This window comes from Aulonocara stuartgranti (genome assembly GCF_965226115.1).
Source record: "Aulonocara stuartgranti genome assembly, chromosome: 7".
NCBI lineage: Eukaryota > Metazoa > Chordata > Actinopteri > Cichliformes > Cichlidae > Aulonocara > Aulonocara stuartgranti.
In genome coordinates, this window is record NC_138945.1 from 62,622,786 (window position 1) to 62,641,268 (window position 18,483).

The 18,483-nt window shown below is 40.1% G+C and overlaps 1 protein-coding gene across 2 annotated transcripts in view; it reads right to left on the reverse strand.

Moving 5' to 3' along the window:
• Positions 1 to 18,182, reverse strand: part of furinb (furin (paired basic amino acid cleaving enzyme) b) — a 94,442-nt gene extending 76,260 nt beyond the window's left edge. The window contains exons 1-2 of one of the 2 annotated variants that reach the window (XM_082539340.1): positions 17,699 to 18,182; positions 9,496 to 9,773 (exon numbers count right to left, since the gene is read on the reverse strand). In XM_082539340.1, coding sequence (XP_082395466.1) covers positions 9,496 to 9,672 — 177 coding nt within the window. In that variant the 5' untranslated portion in view covers positions 9,673 to 9,773; positions 17,699 to 18,182. The other variant, XM_082539341.1, reaches the window with a different exon arrangement.
• Positions 18,183 to 18,483: the final 301 nt, after the last annotated feature.

An 18,483-nucleotide genomic window follows, 5' to 3' on the forward strand; every position in this document is an offset into this window, starting at 1 on the left:
TCTATAACTGATTCATTATTCCAACAAAAGAAATGTTACACTTTCTCGAAAGCGGTTCACTTGTAGCGCTTTTGTGTTCCACGTTATTATAAATGTCTGCAGACAGCTTGGCGTGAGCGAGTTCACAAGCTCGAGCCACTGCAGCAACACTAATCTGACTGCTTGTCATGCAGTCTTCCTCCAATACGTTCGTGCTGTTCGCTGTTGTAGAAATTGTTCTGTTACATGCACCTGAATGCTGCATGAACGGGCAAACATCCCAAGTTATATTTTGTTCTGAGTAAAATGTGCACAAGTCAAGAATTTATGAATAATATCACAAACAAAAACCTGTCTCTTCACATATTGTTCCAGTCAAATGTCATTCAAGGGTTTTTACTATTAGCTATACTGTGGAATACTAGACTGTGAAATAACCCATACAGAACTGAGTAGTAAACAAGGAAGTGTATAATAAACCAAAAACACTATAGCTCCCTGAAGCTAGACATAGTTTTAAGACATCTTTGCACAGCATTGGGAGTATCCTACTTCCATGAGGTCATCACCAGGAATGGCTTCCAGGCTTTGCAAAGGGATAATTATCTGAAAAGGAGAGTGATTGACTGTCAGGCTGCTTGGCCTCCGCATGCTTAGGGACAGGTTGGACCGCAGAAGGATGGAAAAGCGGCCAAAAGTACTCAGAATAAACAGGAATACTTTAAAGAGAGCTGGAAACACATTGCAGGTGGGACTTGAGGAGCTTGCTGAGAATAAGACCAGAATGTGCAAAGCTGTCAAAGCAAAAGGCAGCTTCACTGTAGGAAACAAAAAAAGTAATATATATTCAGTTTTTTTTTGTTTACTTCATAATTCCATGCACTGAAGAAAATGTTAAATATTTAGCCAAGTCTTCATTGATTTTTGACTGGTACTATAGATTTGTCTCTCTGCTACCTTCCAAAACAAAAGCCAAAGGTAAAATGCTGCCTTTCTAAAAACTGTATATAATTTTTCCTTTCCACCCTTTTCTTTGTAGTTATTTGAAGAATTAGGTTCTCGTCTTTTCACCTTTTCCTGTGATGCCTTTTCACAAATATTGTTAAAATACAGATAAACAGACTAGTGACAAAACTGTCTCTAAAATCAATGCCAGGAAATTGTTGATTTAATAGTTTTGGGGAGCTGTCTCTAACCTTTTTAACAAAAACCAGAGCCTTCAAAAAGAACACTCAGGTGATTCATTGCCATCATTATCAGAGTAGGCGTAGGAAACCTAATAAATGCATTTTTTCATGTTACATGTTTATTTGTCACCTCCCTGGATCGAACAGCGGCACTTTCGTGTGGCAGGCAAATGTGTAAATAGCTACTAATGCCGCAATTACTTACATACACTAATTATAGTTGGTTAAAATCAATCAGCATTGTATGTAGACCTGAAAATGTTTCTTAATGCTGGAAGTGAGAAATAAACTCCCGGTGCACTCATTTTTACCTGTGCACTTTTTAAAAAATGAGTTTTGGCCACAGATTGAATGTTACAGAGAGTGGATAGCACCACCACAATAACAGTTTCCTCTGCTGCCTGGCAGCAATGCTACTGGTCATCAGTGATGCCATAGGGGAGCGAAAGGATGATTGGACCATGAACGAACCTGCCCAAACCCCAGTGATTACAGACATTGACAAAAAAAATAAAATAAAATACGAGTGAATACAAGTGTATACAAGCAAAATAACAACAACAGCAAAAAATCTTTAATAGACATCAAACATCAGGAAATAGGTTCATGCAGTCCAGAGTCAGCAGAAACATATTGTTTATACTGCAATATGTTATAAATCTTAACATACTCAGTAAGTAACATCTGTGGAAGTGATTTTTTTTCAGCTAAAGAGCAACACAAGGTAGGAAAAGTGGAGCCTATTGTGCCTCGACTTAAATTAAGCTGAAGCTTCATTCTTCCTTGTGAACAAAAAGTCAAAGCACTGCAAAAGAAAAGTAGTCAATACTGGCCACATTATGAATGCAAGCGTTCTTTCAAAAAGCTCTCCCCGAAGAAAGGAGACGTGAATGAAGGCTGAAGATCCACATGCATGGCTGGCTCCGTATCTCAAGAGGAACTCAGAGCAGCCTGATAGACTTAATCCTTTTCCATATACTGGATCTATACTGTCAAGTCCTTGAGTCGTCCGACCAGTACAACCAGCATTTCCACTAAAACACTCCTTCTGACCATCATTCTTAAGTAGTTTGGGTGCAAACATGTTACCACCAGTTTTATACTTTAAAGACTTTTTGAGATTTAAAACACCATTTTAAGAATCTTTTGAGTAACGATGTCCATGGATCTCTCTCTGGCAGAGCACCAACCCACTTTTAGGAGACAATTTTGGAAACATCTAAAAGGACTACGGCTGCAGGCTACATATAATGAAGTAGTGCATTTAAATGAGAGACAGCTTGGGGACAAGGAAGAATGCTTTACTCAGATCAGTAAACACTGAAATAAAACAGAAGCTTGAGGATGAGGTTCACTAAAGGAGAGAGAGACAAAAAGAAGGAAGCAGGCCTGCAAACAACCTATTAATATTGGACATTTTAAGAGAGGAAGAGATTAAAGAGGACAGCGAGTGAAAAAGACACTGACAGAAAGGATGAGAGAATGATGCAGGCATAAAATACCTCTGATATGTGTGGTTTTAGAGAAAAAGAAGAAAGCTGTGAAAGATTGTCTATAGCGACTACTTCATATTCAAGAAAGACCAGTGAAAAATAAACACAGTAAGAAAAACAGACCACAAAGTAAACATCACTTTCATAGGAGCCTTACAAAACGTTTGAAAAGGACAGCTGTGGCCTAGATATAGGATAATGCATGACATAGTTTTATTAAATAAAAAAAGAAATGACTGCCCTCTTCCAGCACCAGAGTCAATCTGCTGGAAATAATATTCTGGCAATTTTCACCATGGCAACCTAATGCCAGTACAGGCTGTGGAGTGTTGTTACAGATCAAAAGGGGTTTACAGTATAGCTGTGAGGCAGTGAGCAGGAGCAGAAAGTTGCATCAAACCCCAGGATAAGGGAGATAAATAATTACAAAAACAAATACACACACACAGATCTACACTTACAGAGCCTAATGCTACTAGAGACCGACACTTTCTTAAACCTCGCCCCAACAAAAAGCCCAGTTTTCACTCTAAATACAAACAATTTATTGCATGGAGAGTTGTGTTTTGTCCCAAAAGGAAACCTGTGTCGCCACAACGTCCACAGAAAGGCTTTCTGTTAATAAAACAGTTTTTATTCCCACTCAGCTATTTTTATTGTTGACTTATCTTTATTGCTCAAGTCATTTACATTTATTGTATTTATTTCACTTATTTCCCATATTATTCACACCTTTTGCTTTCTTCATATTTGATGGTCTTATTTAACCGTTTACTTTTCCTTTAGACTGCGATCTATTTTGTGGTGCTCTGTAAAACACTTCCTAAATATGGTGGCATCAGACATGAATAGTATACAGGACAGGAAAGAGGGGCGAGAGTACAAGGGAAAGATGTGTACCTGGGCCACTGCATTTCAGCCATAAAGCACATGGTTACCTGCTCTAACATCAAGTTAAACTGGTGCCCACTAAATGCTACTTGTGAGTTTCATATTAGACTAACATGTCCAGTTGAAAACAAACAAACAAAAAAAAGTGGGCTTTGCCCGCTCAATATGGACATTAAAAATGATTCTGACTCCACTTTTAGTATCTTGGTTACAGCACAAACTCATATAATGGTAATATGAACACTTAACTTTAAAGGCACTCTTGGCAGACTGAGACTTTGTCCTTCAAATGTGTGCAAAACATGCAGTAGAAATAAATGTAAAACATCACCTTTTTTGAATGCACTAACTAGACATCTATTCAAAAACCTCTCCAAACATGTCAGGGTGACAAAAAACACGCAGTGAATCTTTAAATATAATAGAATAATACTTCCTTATCATCGAGTTAGAATCTGTATTGAGTATCCAAACCATTTGCCAACAGGTTGGCTACTAGTGAAAAGTGAATGACATAATTACAAAACATTTCATTAAATGCAAGCTATGCTTTTAACTATGAACTTCTATGTTATTTTATACACATTTCATTTCTTGTGGTTTAGAAAAAAAAGAAAACATGTTTTTGACAACAAGTGGGGAAAATATGATGGTTACAGTGACCATCAGACACTGTCAGAATCATCTGTAGTGCATGACCTAAAATTTTCATTTCTCTAAAGGCAAAAGAGAGGACAGAAGCAAAGGCAGAAATAACTCATTCTAGAAATGACTTCCGACTTAAGATAGATAAAAAATGAAAGGAAAACCCCGAACCCCTGAGCCCAACAGTCGTGCGGGGCATCTTCCTGGCATGGTTCGATGCACTTGTCGACCTAATAGAGAAGAGTCGCTACAAATTAATATGAAGTTATTCTGGGTGATCAACTTAATCCTACAATAAATCCAGATGAAAGTGGTCGCTTATATGACCAAAGTTCCCCCATCCATATAGCAGAAAGGGTCGCTCGGATGCCTTGATAAGTATGAAAGTGATGTGAATAATATGTCACGATTTCAACCAAAGTAAAACCCCAGAGATTTAAGGCTGACTGTGTGGGGCAGCACTCTCCATCATGAATTGACGTAAGATTTTTGCTGGAGAAAGGTGCTCCATCGTTTCAGTAAGCCCCAGAGACTTGGTAGAATCTATGTCAAGGTGTACTGAAGCTATAGTGGGAGAACAATGGCGGAGCACACCTTACAATGACACCTTATGTTGGTTTTTCTTTCAATTTATCACCAGTCTGGTAGAGCAAAAAAGAAAAGTTGACTCAATCTTACACTTTCTTGGAATAAATTCTTGCTAACATTATAATATATTAGTACCACTTCAGACTCCATCTCTTGAGGTTCATTAGTGCCAACGGCAAGACTTTGCAACTTTTATTCAGAGAAGCACTCCTCCCCATTTCTTTTTTCAAAGTCCAATGGGGAACTGAAATCAGCAAATACTGCAGGCAGGTGCACGTCTATATGAAGGAGAACAGTGAAATAACTTTATGATTGAGCCTAAAGTGTTGAAGAGGTTTATGTGCAAGGGAAGAAAGTAATCTTAACTGATTAGAGAAAAAAAAATTGATGTTGCTTTTTGAAGCTATTTACTTAAAATAACTGGGGGTGGGGGGTTTAAAGAGCCAAACCAATGACACATTCTCACACAAACACATCCTCCCCATTGCACTTACGGCAAATGAATGCAAGATAAAACCAATAACACAGTCTAATATAAACAGCCTCTCTCTCTCTCTCAGAGCTCACTTTACAAATCACATTCAAATAGAAAATAATCAAACTCTTCTCGCTAGAAAAACAAACGGCCTTAAAAGCATTAGTGCCACATCTGCATGCACTCAGTACTGGTGTGTTGTGACAATCTCCCACAGCCACTACATGATGACAGAAAGAAAGGGAGTGCGTGAGAGTGAGATGTATTTCATTAAATCATTTTGTTGCATTTCTTTTTTTTTTTTTTTTTTTTGGCCAATCAAATAAGCTCACTGAATCAAATAAAGGAAGAGAGAGAATAGGCCAGTTGGTTGACATGTCACATAGTTTGCAAGGTATCATGCAGAGTAATAGACAACTGCAGATTGCAGATTGCATTACCTTCCACCTAGCACAGAAAAGTTGAGTCTGAAAGAGTATTTTAGTACTATAACTTGAGACAAAATGATTGCAATCAAACATTCATTCATTGAATGGGAATGGTCTGTAAGCTGTGCAACACTGAAGCCAATGGAGTGTAGGGCTGTTCGATATAACGATATATATCGGATGACGATATACAAAAGTCTATCGTTTCCTTTTACGCTATCGTTTGTTTCATGGTATCGCAAAATAAACTGTTTACGGCAATATTTTTTTCATCGTTTTGATGGTCACTGTAGTGGCTATATTAATTTCTTAAAGTTCTCTCTTTCTCTTATATTTAATATAACCACACTACAGACGGACAAGCGCCTGTTTTTATGGGTTGTCGTTAGCAACAACGACGGTTACACCATTGCATGTCCGCTTGTTTATTTTCCACATAAACCTTTCACAATAAAGCTCAAGATCCTGTTGAGAATTTTCAAAATAAACAGAATCACTTGAAAAAGTATGCAGAGTATTGACAGATGAGAAGCAAAAAAAGAGTCGTCAGGTGCTAAAAAATAAACCTTAGACTCAAACGTTAGAACAGGCTTTCCCCGCAGCACGCCGTGTAATAAATACACACAAAGAAAACGGCGGCTGTTACAACCTGTCTAAAAATGTGTAGTTTCATGCATCGGTTAAAACACTTGACTCCAGGTACAAGACGCCCAGCTGGAAACACTTCACCTACCCGAGATTCACAGAATTTACAGAAAATATTACATTTTTTGTGATTTATATCGTTATCGGACGATAGATGTTTTATATTGGGATATGAGATTTTGGTCATATCGCACAGCCCTAATGGAGTGTTTTCCTGCAGTCTTAAAAGAAGACCCCCTGCCAAGGGAAGCTGACTGTGTGAAGCTGAACAAAAAGCCCTTATTTGAGATTACACTACAGCCACATGTTTACAGTCAGTTAGCTATAAATAGAAAGAAACTGGGAGAGCCAGATGGAGAGATGCAGAAAGAGAGAAGGACAAAGAAACAAAGAGAAAGGCTGTGGCGTTAGACGTCTAATTCAGGGTGATTCAGTCTGTCACCACCTACAGAGCCTGCCCATCCTCATAAAAACAATGATTCTGACTTGGCTCACCAACAACGCAACATGACATTTAGCTCCTAACCCTACCATAGAACTCCCACACATACACAAAGCATTACGAAGAAAGGAGGCCAAAATTTAACACAGATACAACAAACAGATACAACGATGCCGACAAACAAAGTCTTGATGACATTTACACTTAAATATCAGCATGAAGCATAATCAAACGCGCACATTATCCCTTATACACTCAAAGAAAATTAGGCCGAAACATAATAAGTGAATCTGCAAATACAAAAAGACGTGCAGAGACAATAAGGTGTTTCTAAGCACCACAGTGAACAAATGATCAGTTACGTGATGATCCTGTAATCACATTAGTGATAAAAATCCAATTAAGTCCTGATTATACATCAGCCTCTTTCCTCTCTACAAGAGCCCTATAGAACCACCACCAAGGATGATGGGAAAATGAATAAGTCATTCCCTTTCTAAGCTGCCAGCTCTACAAAGTCTTGCCTAACTCATACCCTCACATAACCCACACTACACTGTCAGAGAGCAGATACTGCACATAGCCCGTATATCATCATTTTCTCATAGCACCCACTCAGGAGAGACTAAAATAAAACTTATTTGGGTGCTTCTGTAAAACAATGACTGAAGATGTACTCCTACAAAATCTAATTCCAGACGGTGGATAACACTAAATTTCTTCCAGTCATCCAGCACTTTTCTGTCCATAACATCATGCTACACTAGCTTTACTCCTTTCTTTGTTAGTGTCTCCCACACACGCTCCTAGCTTTCACCGTGTTTAGGAAATTAGTATTTGTATCATTTCTCCCTAAACTTGCAGCCAACTATAACCACCACCCTTGGAATACCTGCCTCCCACATCCACACTGCAGGGAAAAAAAACAGAACCCTCCGCTTTTGGAGAAAAGTGCCACAGGCTTTGTTGGGGTGAGGTAAGTGGGATTTTCTTAGAGCCCACTCTTCAAAATGAGTCTGCATGCAATTCTCTTTCATTTTCCAGGACCTTAGCTTAATTTCGTGTGCACTTAACTGACAATCTGCCATACGGGATCATAGATTTCGCAAACCCAGAGTCATCTTAGAGGATTCATTTCTCTGCCTTCTGCCAGCATCTCTTCATTTGACGTAATCAGTAATTAACAGAAAGTAGAAAACTAAACATCTATCCTTTAATTAAGTGGTATTATAGGCAGAGGCTCGAAATGTTTCTGTAGCTGGGTGAAATGAGGGCAACAGTGATAAACAGAAGGCAGGAACTGATTAAACTTTCTTTTCCTAGGGAAAGTGATCACATTCGAGGAATATGAGAGAAAGAAGAATTACCTCATTCTGAGAAGAGATACTTTTTTGGATCTAGAGTATATATATCTGTATTTTGTGAGCAGTATATTGATGGGTTCATTTTACCCAATTCATTCTATCCAGAACTTACAGAATCGTTTTACAGTATAAGTGTTAGGGGCCAATATACCAAAGCCTTCTTTTATCCTGCACTACAATAGTTTTATACTTTAAGCCTGAAGCTACTGCAGTATCTACATAAATACTAAAGTAACTGCACATTTAAAAATAACTTAAGTTCCTCAGAGAGGCTCAACGTTTGGTCACATGGATGTGATCTATTATAATGGACGTAAAGAGCATTTCCTATTGACACAAGTCCAATCTTGTCCAGATTGTCAAAAAACCCGAACTACAACTATTTGCTAGGATAAAAGACTAAAAACTTCTGGCTTTGCACTCCAGACAAAACCATCTTTGACAATAAAAAGGCAGGAGAGATAAGCCCGATTTAATTTCGCAAACCTCTCTTTCAGAGAATCCTCTTTAGTTGAGGTGGGTAGAGGTGGGACGGGAATATGCAGAACCTCCTACGCACATTCGTAAGAAGTAATCCATAGGGCTGTTCACTGGCGTGTGCATGTGTGTGTGTAACACTCCAGCAGCTCCACACAGACACATGCAAATGAAGTAAAGTCTCAAGTGAAGCAACAAGGGGAAAGGGGACCAAATAGCGACTCGCTGTCAAGTGCTGAGCACAAATATGAAAAAGCTTAGCCTCTGAAGCATTTTGATATGTGAGGGACCTAATATGCTGAAAGAACAATAAGTCACTTCTCTGTCTCTCCTCCTCATTCTTCACCCTCTGACAGTTTTTTTTTTCCCTCTCCCATATCTCAAAACTGTGTGATACAACAGTTTAATTAAATAAAATGACTTGGCAAGACCACAAACAGCAACTGAAGTGCTAGCAATAAAATTAAACTAGCTACATCATAATTAAACAGAGCCACCGTCCTTCAGACCCTAAAATATCACCCTTATTATTGCCGTCTATTCCTACCACTGTTCTGCAAACACGAGTATGTGCCAGCATGGTAAGAAGTCATGCATGCCCCACTTAAGCTACAAGAAATGGGAAGAGGCCAGATTTTAGCAATCCACTGAAAAAAAGAAAATATTGTCTAAGTGTCAGGCTCTCTGATGCACACTTGCTTTGTAAGCCTGAGACTTGCAAGACTTTGCTGTAACAAACCATGGCTGTGTATAGTAAAGTAAAATCTAGTAGGTAGGTGGTATATAGGAGAGAAACTAATCCAAACAGACATATGCGGCATATATAGGATAACATTTTAGACAATGTAATAGAGGGAAGGAGTAAGAGACGTAGAACTTACATGGCCATGGTTGATGAATCCATGTTCCCTGGCGATGCGATCAGCTTCCCCAGGGCCCCCATTGATCTGGACAGCCCACGTGTTGGTATAGACCTTTGCAGCATCAATCCAATTCAGTTCAGCTGTCAGCAGGACAAAGACTGTCCACAAGAGAAGTAGGGCCACCCTGGCATCCATTAAAAGGACAACTTCACAGCGCAGTTTATCTGTCCGTCTGTTGCTGTGTCCCAGGCAGAGTGGGGATGCTCCACCTTACAGCAGCAAAGTAGAACACTGGCCTGGAGATGAGAGGACAGAGCAAACTATAAACACAAACATGGCCTTCTTAACTGGGTCACTCTTGGGTTTGAATTACCTACCGCATACACCGTTCACAAAAACAAACCCAGAACTGCATCAAAAATAGACACCACACCCTCAGACTTTATCAAGCATGAAACTTACTCACAGTCTGCTGTCAGACTCTGAGAAGAAGACCACATCTTAATAAATGTGCAAAGCATAAATATTAGGTCAGAAACAGACAAGGGCTGTGCCAAAAACTAAATCATTTTCCAATTCTCTTTCATTTTTTTTGAGACTTGAAATGGTAATGTATGATAATGATATACAGTAGGCATGTTGCTGCAATACAGGAAGAGCTCCTAGCAAACCAATATACAGCTACTGGCAAAAAGAGGGGAAACGTGTTTGAGGAAGAAAATATTTAAATTTTACTCATGCACTGCTCTTCATTATAAGGTATTCCATTTTTTTAAATAACAGACTGCTTATTAGGTATGAAAAGGTACTTTCAACACATTTAACAGAATAGTAAAATAAGCACGCTAAAAAGGACCATTATTTGAGCAGATGTTCAAATGAGCAAGATTTTCAACTGATATCGTCTGCTGCTCTTTGATTTGTAGCTCTTTGGATCATAAAAAAGGGGCCTGTAAGTCAAACATAAAAAGGAAAGCTTTAAGGTAAGTTAACTGACTCAGAGTGTGAAGACAGATAAGGTGTGGTTATCTGCTAAGTATATCTGATCACACAAAAATGATATCAAATGTATCAATCCACACAACACACTTAACCGATGTGGAAAAAAAAAAAACTCAGATGTTGTAAATTTGCTGAATTTGCAGTGTAGACCCCCCAATTTGGTACACTTCCATTTAGAATAGTTATGTCAACATTTCTGGACATCAGGATTTTTAGATTTAAAGTATAAAACTGTTAAGTTAGCTGTTCATTGCCTTAGAAACCCTAAAAAGACAAAAAAAGGGGAACACTTGATCATCACAGTATAATACAAAGTCACTAAACTAGTCATTACTTCAGTGTTATCCATCTGTTCAGTTAGAAGGCATACACACATGTGACAGACCAAGGACTGGGGATGCCGTGGCATTTGTCACACGTGGTCAATGCAAAGTTTCTTTCATCTGTGAAGAGAACAGGGTGCCAATGACGGACCTGCCAGTTCTGGAGCTCTCAGGCGAATGCCAATTGAGCTGCACTGCGCGGTGCTGTCAGGAGCTCATGCCACCCTCATTGAGTCCAAGTCTTTGTACGTTTCTGACAGTCTGGTCAGAAACATACACAAGTAGCCTGCTGGAGGTCATTTTGTAGGGCTCTGGTGCTGCTCCTGCTGTTTCTACGACCCTCTTCAGCTTGTCTTATGTAACGGCCTGTCTCCTTGTGTTTGTGGACAGACTTGTATCTCTGAGGTTTCACAGCCTTGCATTATACTGTGATGATCAAGTGCTTCCTTAATGTTTTTTTAGCAGCAGTCAAACTACAGTATACCTGGATACATGATCAAACTCTCTCAGCTCTCCAATACTCGTTCAAGTTGGTTGTGATCTGGCTTTTAAAACCCCAGCATACTTTACCTAGTGCCACCAGGTGCCTTTGAATAAGATAGTGACAGTCCAGATCCTTCAATAGTGCACATTTTCCTAGGTATACTTTCTTGGTGCACAACTTTTTAAAACACCTGGCAGGTAGGATGTTCAAAGCTTTAAAGAACTTGCTGTGTCTCTTGATGTTATCCTAAGATCATAGGATGAGGAGGCTACACCACTGGTTGCAGGACTACGTCTTATTTTTGAGCCCGAGGATGTGGTGGATAGAAAGATGGCAGTGGCTAAGAGCATTTGTAAGATGCCTTATGGAAAGTAATACCTGATCATGTCAAAAAGGGCAGAAGGTGGCACAATTTCTTGAATTATACAATTTATCTTTTGAATTCAGCCTTTTAGATTTACAATGCAACTAAAAACTTTTTTACTAAATCTGGGAAAGTTTCAGCCTCAAACCTTCAGTTTAGATTGAAAAAATAAATTCTATTTATTTCTCTGCTGGAAAAAAGTGGATTGCTCCCTACAGACAGGTTTGTTTTTTCCCCGAAGCGAAGGTATCTTGGCATTTTTTCACAAGTAATGGGTAAAAGGAGCAGTCGATCTACATTCAGACACTCATTTATGGTCATGAGTTCTGGGTAGTGATAGAAAAAAAATGAGGCTGTGGATGTAACTGACTGAAAATGTTTTCCTTTGCACAGGAGCTGGGCTCAGGCTTTCGGGTTACACTCATACCAAACTAATCGTACCACGGCAGGTCACGTTTAACCCCCAAAATTACAGTTTGTTTGACACGTGTGATTGCTCTGTGCTGTGCCCTGACCTGCTTGAAGAGGTGGGTCCAGGTGAGATTTAGTGGTCCTCACATAATAGGAGTACAAAATCTGCCCAAGAACAGTATGCAGTGTTTCATATAGCTACAGTGAAAAACGGTTTAGGCAATCAGCAAATGTTTGGTGCATGTGAGAAGACAGTGTGACACTACTTTCCCAATCAAGCCACAAAATCCTTGAAATCATGACCCCTTTTGTACTCTGCAAATGTGTTTTTCAAGTATGATATTTAAGTTTGAGTGAGCATGAGAAAGGGGATTTGAGATGCTGAGATGAACTGATGTGTACTCCGGTCCCAATCGTTAAATTCTGTGTATGCGCAGGCCAGTGAGAGAGCAGGGACTGTTGTGCTAGTGCACGCTACATGGCAGCCGTACCGAATGGAAGCACGCCCTTGGAGACGGAGTGGGAAGCTCGTACATGTGAGGGAGCTTGGAGTAGATCCACTACTCCTTCATGTTATAAGGAGCCAGCTCAGGTGGCTCATGCATTTCACAGAGAAAGCTACTCTAAGGACTTTGGGTTAGATCGAAATTCCTCCAGATACATTTTATATGTTATCTGGCCTGCGATAAACTCGGGATCCCCCAGGAGGAGTCTGGAAATGTTGCTGGGTAAAAGGAAGTCTGGGATATTCTGCTTAATGTGCTTCTACAATGATCCGACATTGTACAAGAGAAAGAAAATAAAGGACGGGTTAGTCGTAAACACAATTTTTTTTATTTTGACCAAAATCCTTTCCTTGTTGACTGATAAGAAAAACCTCCCAACTCCAAATGATATGCTTTTAGCAGTAGGAATTTGGAGGCAACTGCTGTTTTTGCCGTAAACTCCTCACTTCCCCGAAAATACCCTCAATCCCTCAATCTTCCAAACAATTATCCCATTTACGCAGATTGCATAGATTCAAACTATTCAAAGAGTAGACGCTCGCTTCTGTGGCTTCACAAATGTGGTGTGGGTCTGATTTGAGCACAACAGGAGAAATGGTGGAAACATGACCATGGGCTGTCACTCTTCCTGTGGAGTATTTCTTCTGAGCTCATTAGACACTATGCTAGCACCACAAAAACAGGAGCAGGGGTCTGCTGTTACCGAGACGGCTGAGAGATGGAAGAATAGATGGAGAGCGAGAACAGGGGAAGAGAGAGAGGAGATAGAGGTGGTACTGGTGGGGTCCCTCCCCCTCATACAGCACTGCGGAAAACAACAAGCACATTATAATACAACTCCCAAAACACCTTCTTTCAAAATGCAGCCTGGAGAGGAATTAACAAGTGGCTGCTTACTCTTACAATATACATCAAAGGCCTAAAAGTAAGCCGTAGCTTCAACCTTCACACCAAAGGAGAACTAAGACTTCAGAATCTAAACTACAATGAAAATACAAAATGAGTTGCATGACCTCGATTGAGATTAGTACAACGCTGAACCTTCAGTGGACGTGCAGGGGTGGATAAATGACCCGTGATTTGCTAAAATAACATGACAGATTTGAAATATTAACTGAGCACTTTCTGTTTCAAGCTATTGTCAAGACTTCTAAAAGCCGTTAAGTGGGCCCTTTTTTATAAGGAGGACGAGAAATCTTTTATTTTTTTCCCCAAAGTAATTTCTTACTGCTGAAACAGAGTAGGAGCAACAACTTCTGCCACGATGTTCTTTCTAGACGATTCAAAATCCTCTCTTATTCTTCAGCATCAGCAACTAAGTTGTCCTTCAAGAGGACGCATCACATCAGCCAATCCCTTGTTCTTGCTCAGTGGTCAGCAGAACTTTGCAGGCTCCGTTGAAGAAGCTTAGCACAGACTGACTCGTGTGCTTTGACTCACTCATTATTCAAGCTGTTTGAGATTAGAGGGAGATGAATCAGCAGTGTCCATTAATTAATGTTTTGATAACTTCCCCAGTCCATTAGACTGCAGCCCCTGTACCCTAAACACTTGCAGCAATAAACAGATTAAAACTGCTCAAAAATAGTCCACATTATCTTTATTATATAAACATGGTAGGGGATTTTTAATGCACTTTTTGAGTACACTGTTATTATTATCCTAATGCTGTATTTTATAGGTTGTATATAATTTAAAGGTTACAGTTACAGCCTAACACATTCACCAGCAGAAACTATATTATCGGCTTAACTGACTCATCAGTAAATGATATTAGTGGCTATTAGTGGCCTGCATTTTTGCAGGTTGCAAACAGTAAAGCATTGATACATTGGACGAACGGTGCATCGGCTTACATCTGCGGTGTTGACTGATATCGGCCTATCGACAAGTCAGGTGACATTTACCTATGGCAGAAACATGTTTATCTGTTGTGTCACATCAATCAGTCGGGGTCGCAGGGGGAGGGGTGGTGGGTGGGGGGCTGGAGTCTATCCTAGCAGATGCTGGATGACAGAGCTGACAGGCTGCTACTCCATTGCGGGGTTAACATAGACAGACTGATAACCCTTCGCACTCAGACCTACAGCCCATTTAGACTCACCAGTTAACCCATTAAGCATGTTTCTGGGGAGCCTTGCAGGAGCCTTCTTGCTGTGTGGCGACATTGTGCCGCCTTCCAGTTATTTAAAGCAATTAAATAACAGGAGGCACATTTGAAATATACTTTCCCATTTGTATAATTCCTAAATTTACTCTTACTGCCATCCCCCATAAAAAAGCTTTTTATCCAGCTATAACGACTTTACATATCTTCGTTATTGCTTTCTTGTAACCAAATTAGAGGTATCCTTGCCAAACATAAATTACATTAAAAAAAATAACATCATCCAGTCATTATTTATCTTAAAATGTTCCGCTTTCAAAATTGGTATTTGACATAAAACTCAGTAATTGTTGCTGAGTGCAAAGATAAATAAATAACAAGGGCACAACATTTAATACTAACTCAAACACCATCAGTCAAATGAAGCAATATTGTCAGCAGCGTGAACCTGAATCAAACTCAATTCTTAAGAAAATTCAAAATATTATTTTCTTTTAGTTGGAAAAGACTTGATTTCCCAAAGCTCTGGAGCAGCTGTTTAGTCAACAGCACACCGCTATCACAAGTATTCCCAGTAGGTTAAATGTGATTTATCTGACAAGGAGTTTAATAGAATAGAATAGCCCTTTATTGTTACTGTACATGTACAAAGAAATTATGGGTGCTCCACGCCAACTGTGCAGGAGTAAAAAAATAAATAAAAATTAAAGACATCAGGAATAAATAGCAAACAGAAGAAATATATACAGTCTGGAGGAATATATACAAACTAGAGGAATATGTACAAAACAACAGAAAGGGACACAATGTGCAATTGGTTCAGTCCGGAGCGACATGACAAACATAATGAGACAAAATAGCATCCACCCTTGCTGACAGATGAGAATAAAGAACAAGTTGCATCAAGAACCATTCCAAACTTTCCAATCCATCGGAATCGTGTGCTTCCAAGAATATCAGTTCTGGATTATTTTTATAACAGCTCCCGTGCTGCAAACCCATAACGTCAAACTCATGGCACTAGAGGTTCTGTACACCTGAGTCACAACAAAGTTTTTTTTCCTGCTGTTGCACTCTGTTCAGACTCAGAAATGAAAAAAAGTTCATTTAACCCATGAACACCTAGTTTGTCTTCCCTCCGCAAGAAAAAAAAATAATCAAAAAATTAATCATATGTGAATCGATAAAGAGTCTGCAAGCAGAATCAATAATGGAACTGGTATAGATAGATTTCTTTTTTTAATCAATATCCATTTCTTTACTTGATGGAGAGCAACTGCCAATTTCCATTAGCAATGACAAGAACACAAAGCTGTGACAGACCATATGCAGCACTCCAGCTCTATTTCAGGCTGCCCACCAGCCAAATCTACACCCACCATGTGCTCTGGGCCGGCCTCTCACAGAAAACCAAGGCACACAACCATGCTGCAGCATTTGTGAAGTACCACTGACAGCCAAGTATTCTTTCCTGCGAGGGAAAATTGCTCCAAGTTAGAGTGCGATTGGAAAGCCAGAGGCACTGCACAGGCATGTTGTGCTCTATCAGGACTGCGCTACACGGCGGGATGTGAGCTGTGCGGTGATCATCTGAGACACGCCGTGTAGCGAGTGAGAACGCCATGACTGACTGCCACTAAAGCCTAATCCATCCTGGCTCCCACTGTCTATAAGTTACAGAGATGGAAAAGCCTGATAAAAATGTTGTCTGGGGCAGCAGCATCACTGTGTCCAGGAGGAAGAATCAATTCTGTAAGTAATGTCCCACAGAGACATCCAACCCCATTTTTAACAGCCATCTGAATCTTGGCATTTATCCCCGCGGTAAACTTCCCCCTCATCTAAGACAACCTCCTTCCTACTTTATAGATGAGTTATATTGTTGACAAGTTTGTCTCCCTACTTATTTCTCCTCCACTGCATTCCTGTTTTATATCTCTTATAAACCATGTGCTGCTAAGGGCTCACACCTCTAGGACCACTAGTACTGGATTTAGGAGTACAGGTGACAAACTGAGTGGAGATTGGAGGCTGGAGGTTGACGGCAAAGTCTTTCTCTATCTATATAAACTTAAGAAGGCACCTTTGCCTAGACCTAAAGGAAAAGCACAGAACATCAGTCAGTCTTTGATGTGGTGATGTAGCGTAGTCGGAATAAGAAGGATGCCCTGAGCCATACTTTTTGCCTCAACAACTGGTGACCTTGACTTCCTTCTTGGGTTTACTTCTGGTGGGAACTGCACTAGAAGTACAAACAATATTACCCACGGGTTAGGGACAGCAGGACTTGGATTACTTTAGGTTTAGTTTTGCAGCTTGTTTGCTCAAACTGAGCTGCTCTTCAAGCATATATACAGTGTTTGACGGAGACTAACGCACTGCTTTGGTGTTTTTCACCCCTGCCAGACAAACAGAACTGAGTGAAATTTACTACAGCTATCTTCACCATACACAGATAAATGCACTTGATTAGCTTTACTCCCTATTAAAGCGTCAGGTTGAATAACTATGAGACCGCAAAAATAAAGAGTGTGCGCGCAAGACAGGCAGAGGACAGTGGAAAGCAGACTGTAAACTGAATTAGCCGAGCCAAATGTGACATCCTGCAGAAAGCAGCACTGTAAATACAACAGTTAAGGACAATCGTGTTATCTTACCACCAATAAACTTCAGCAGAGGAGCGCGTCTGAGCAGAGCTGGCCAACTATGTCACTAAGCCATGTCTCTACCAATAAATAAATAAATAAAAAAAAAGAATCCCCTGTACTGGTTTAAAAAAATAAAATAAAAAATCTTGTTATCTAGACTGGAGAAGCATTCACCTGACTGGGAGGACTGGTGAGCGCTGTTGGCAGCGCTGGCAGACTACTGAAACGCTTTCCGCTAATACTCCCATTGTTCCCACCCACTCTGGCACAGCTCCCCTCCCAGCTTTGAACGCATCAAAAACTCACGGATTAAAAAGAAGAAGAAGAAGAAAAAAAATAGCAAAACAGTAAAGCGGCTGTCAGCCGTAGGAGTTACCTTAGCAAGTCAAACACCAGTGAGGACCGAGACGGCATGCCTCCTCATCCTCCCTCCGTGCGGAGACTCCCGTTCCTCCTTCTGCGGGTTTCACTTGCAACTTTACATCTAACCTGACACTGTGCGTCCTTTACTCGGTCCGGGAGATTATTTACAAGGCTACCCGCATGCACCCATCTTCACCGAAAAGTGCTCAGTTCAACTATCCCGTCTTGCTTGTCATCCTCCACCAACTTACAGCCACCATGGTTATATTTTGCCAGTTAACTTCCACCGTCGAGCCCAGTTATGTCTTCGGAGGCTTCTTCTAATAGGTTTAAGTCATTTCACGTGGTTTGTTTGCTGGCTGGAGTAGTGCTGTTTTTAATTTACACACGTACAAATTAAACAGCACGGACAGACAAAGGGGAAAATAAGCCGCTGTGTGCCAATACAATAAAGCGGTTCAGGATTGGACGAAAATTACAACAACTTGCCACTAACCCTTTTCTCCAGGAAATACGTCACGTTTAGAGCGAGCGGCTTATAGTGTGCGCTTGATGTGTATCGTCGCAGTCTCCTATAGGGACGGGGCCAGCTGTTGTGTAGCTCGCCTAAAGTCACGCTAATCCCTTTTTTCATTTGACAATAGCAGGATAAATAATAACATTCGTATCATCGTATTATTTTTACTTTTATGATGAACTAGTTAAAAGTCTAAATAAATATAAGAATGGTTAAAGTAACAACTAAAGAAATTGGATGACTGTGTCAAAATTATGCCTGTTTCAAGCTGCAACGCTGAT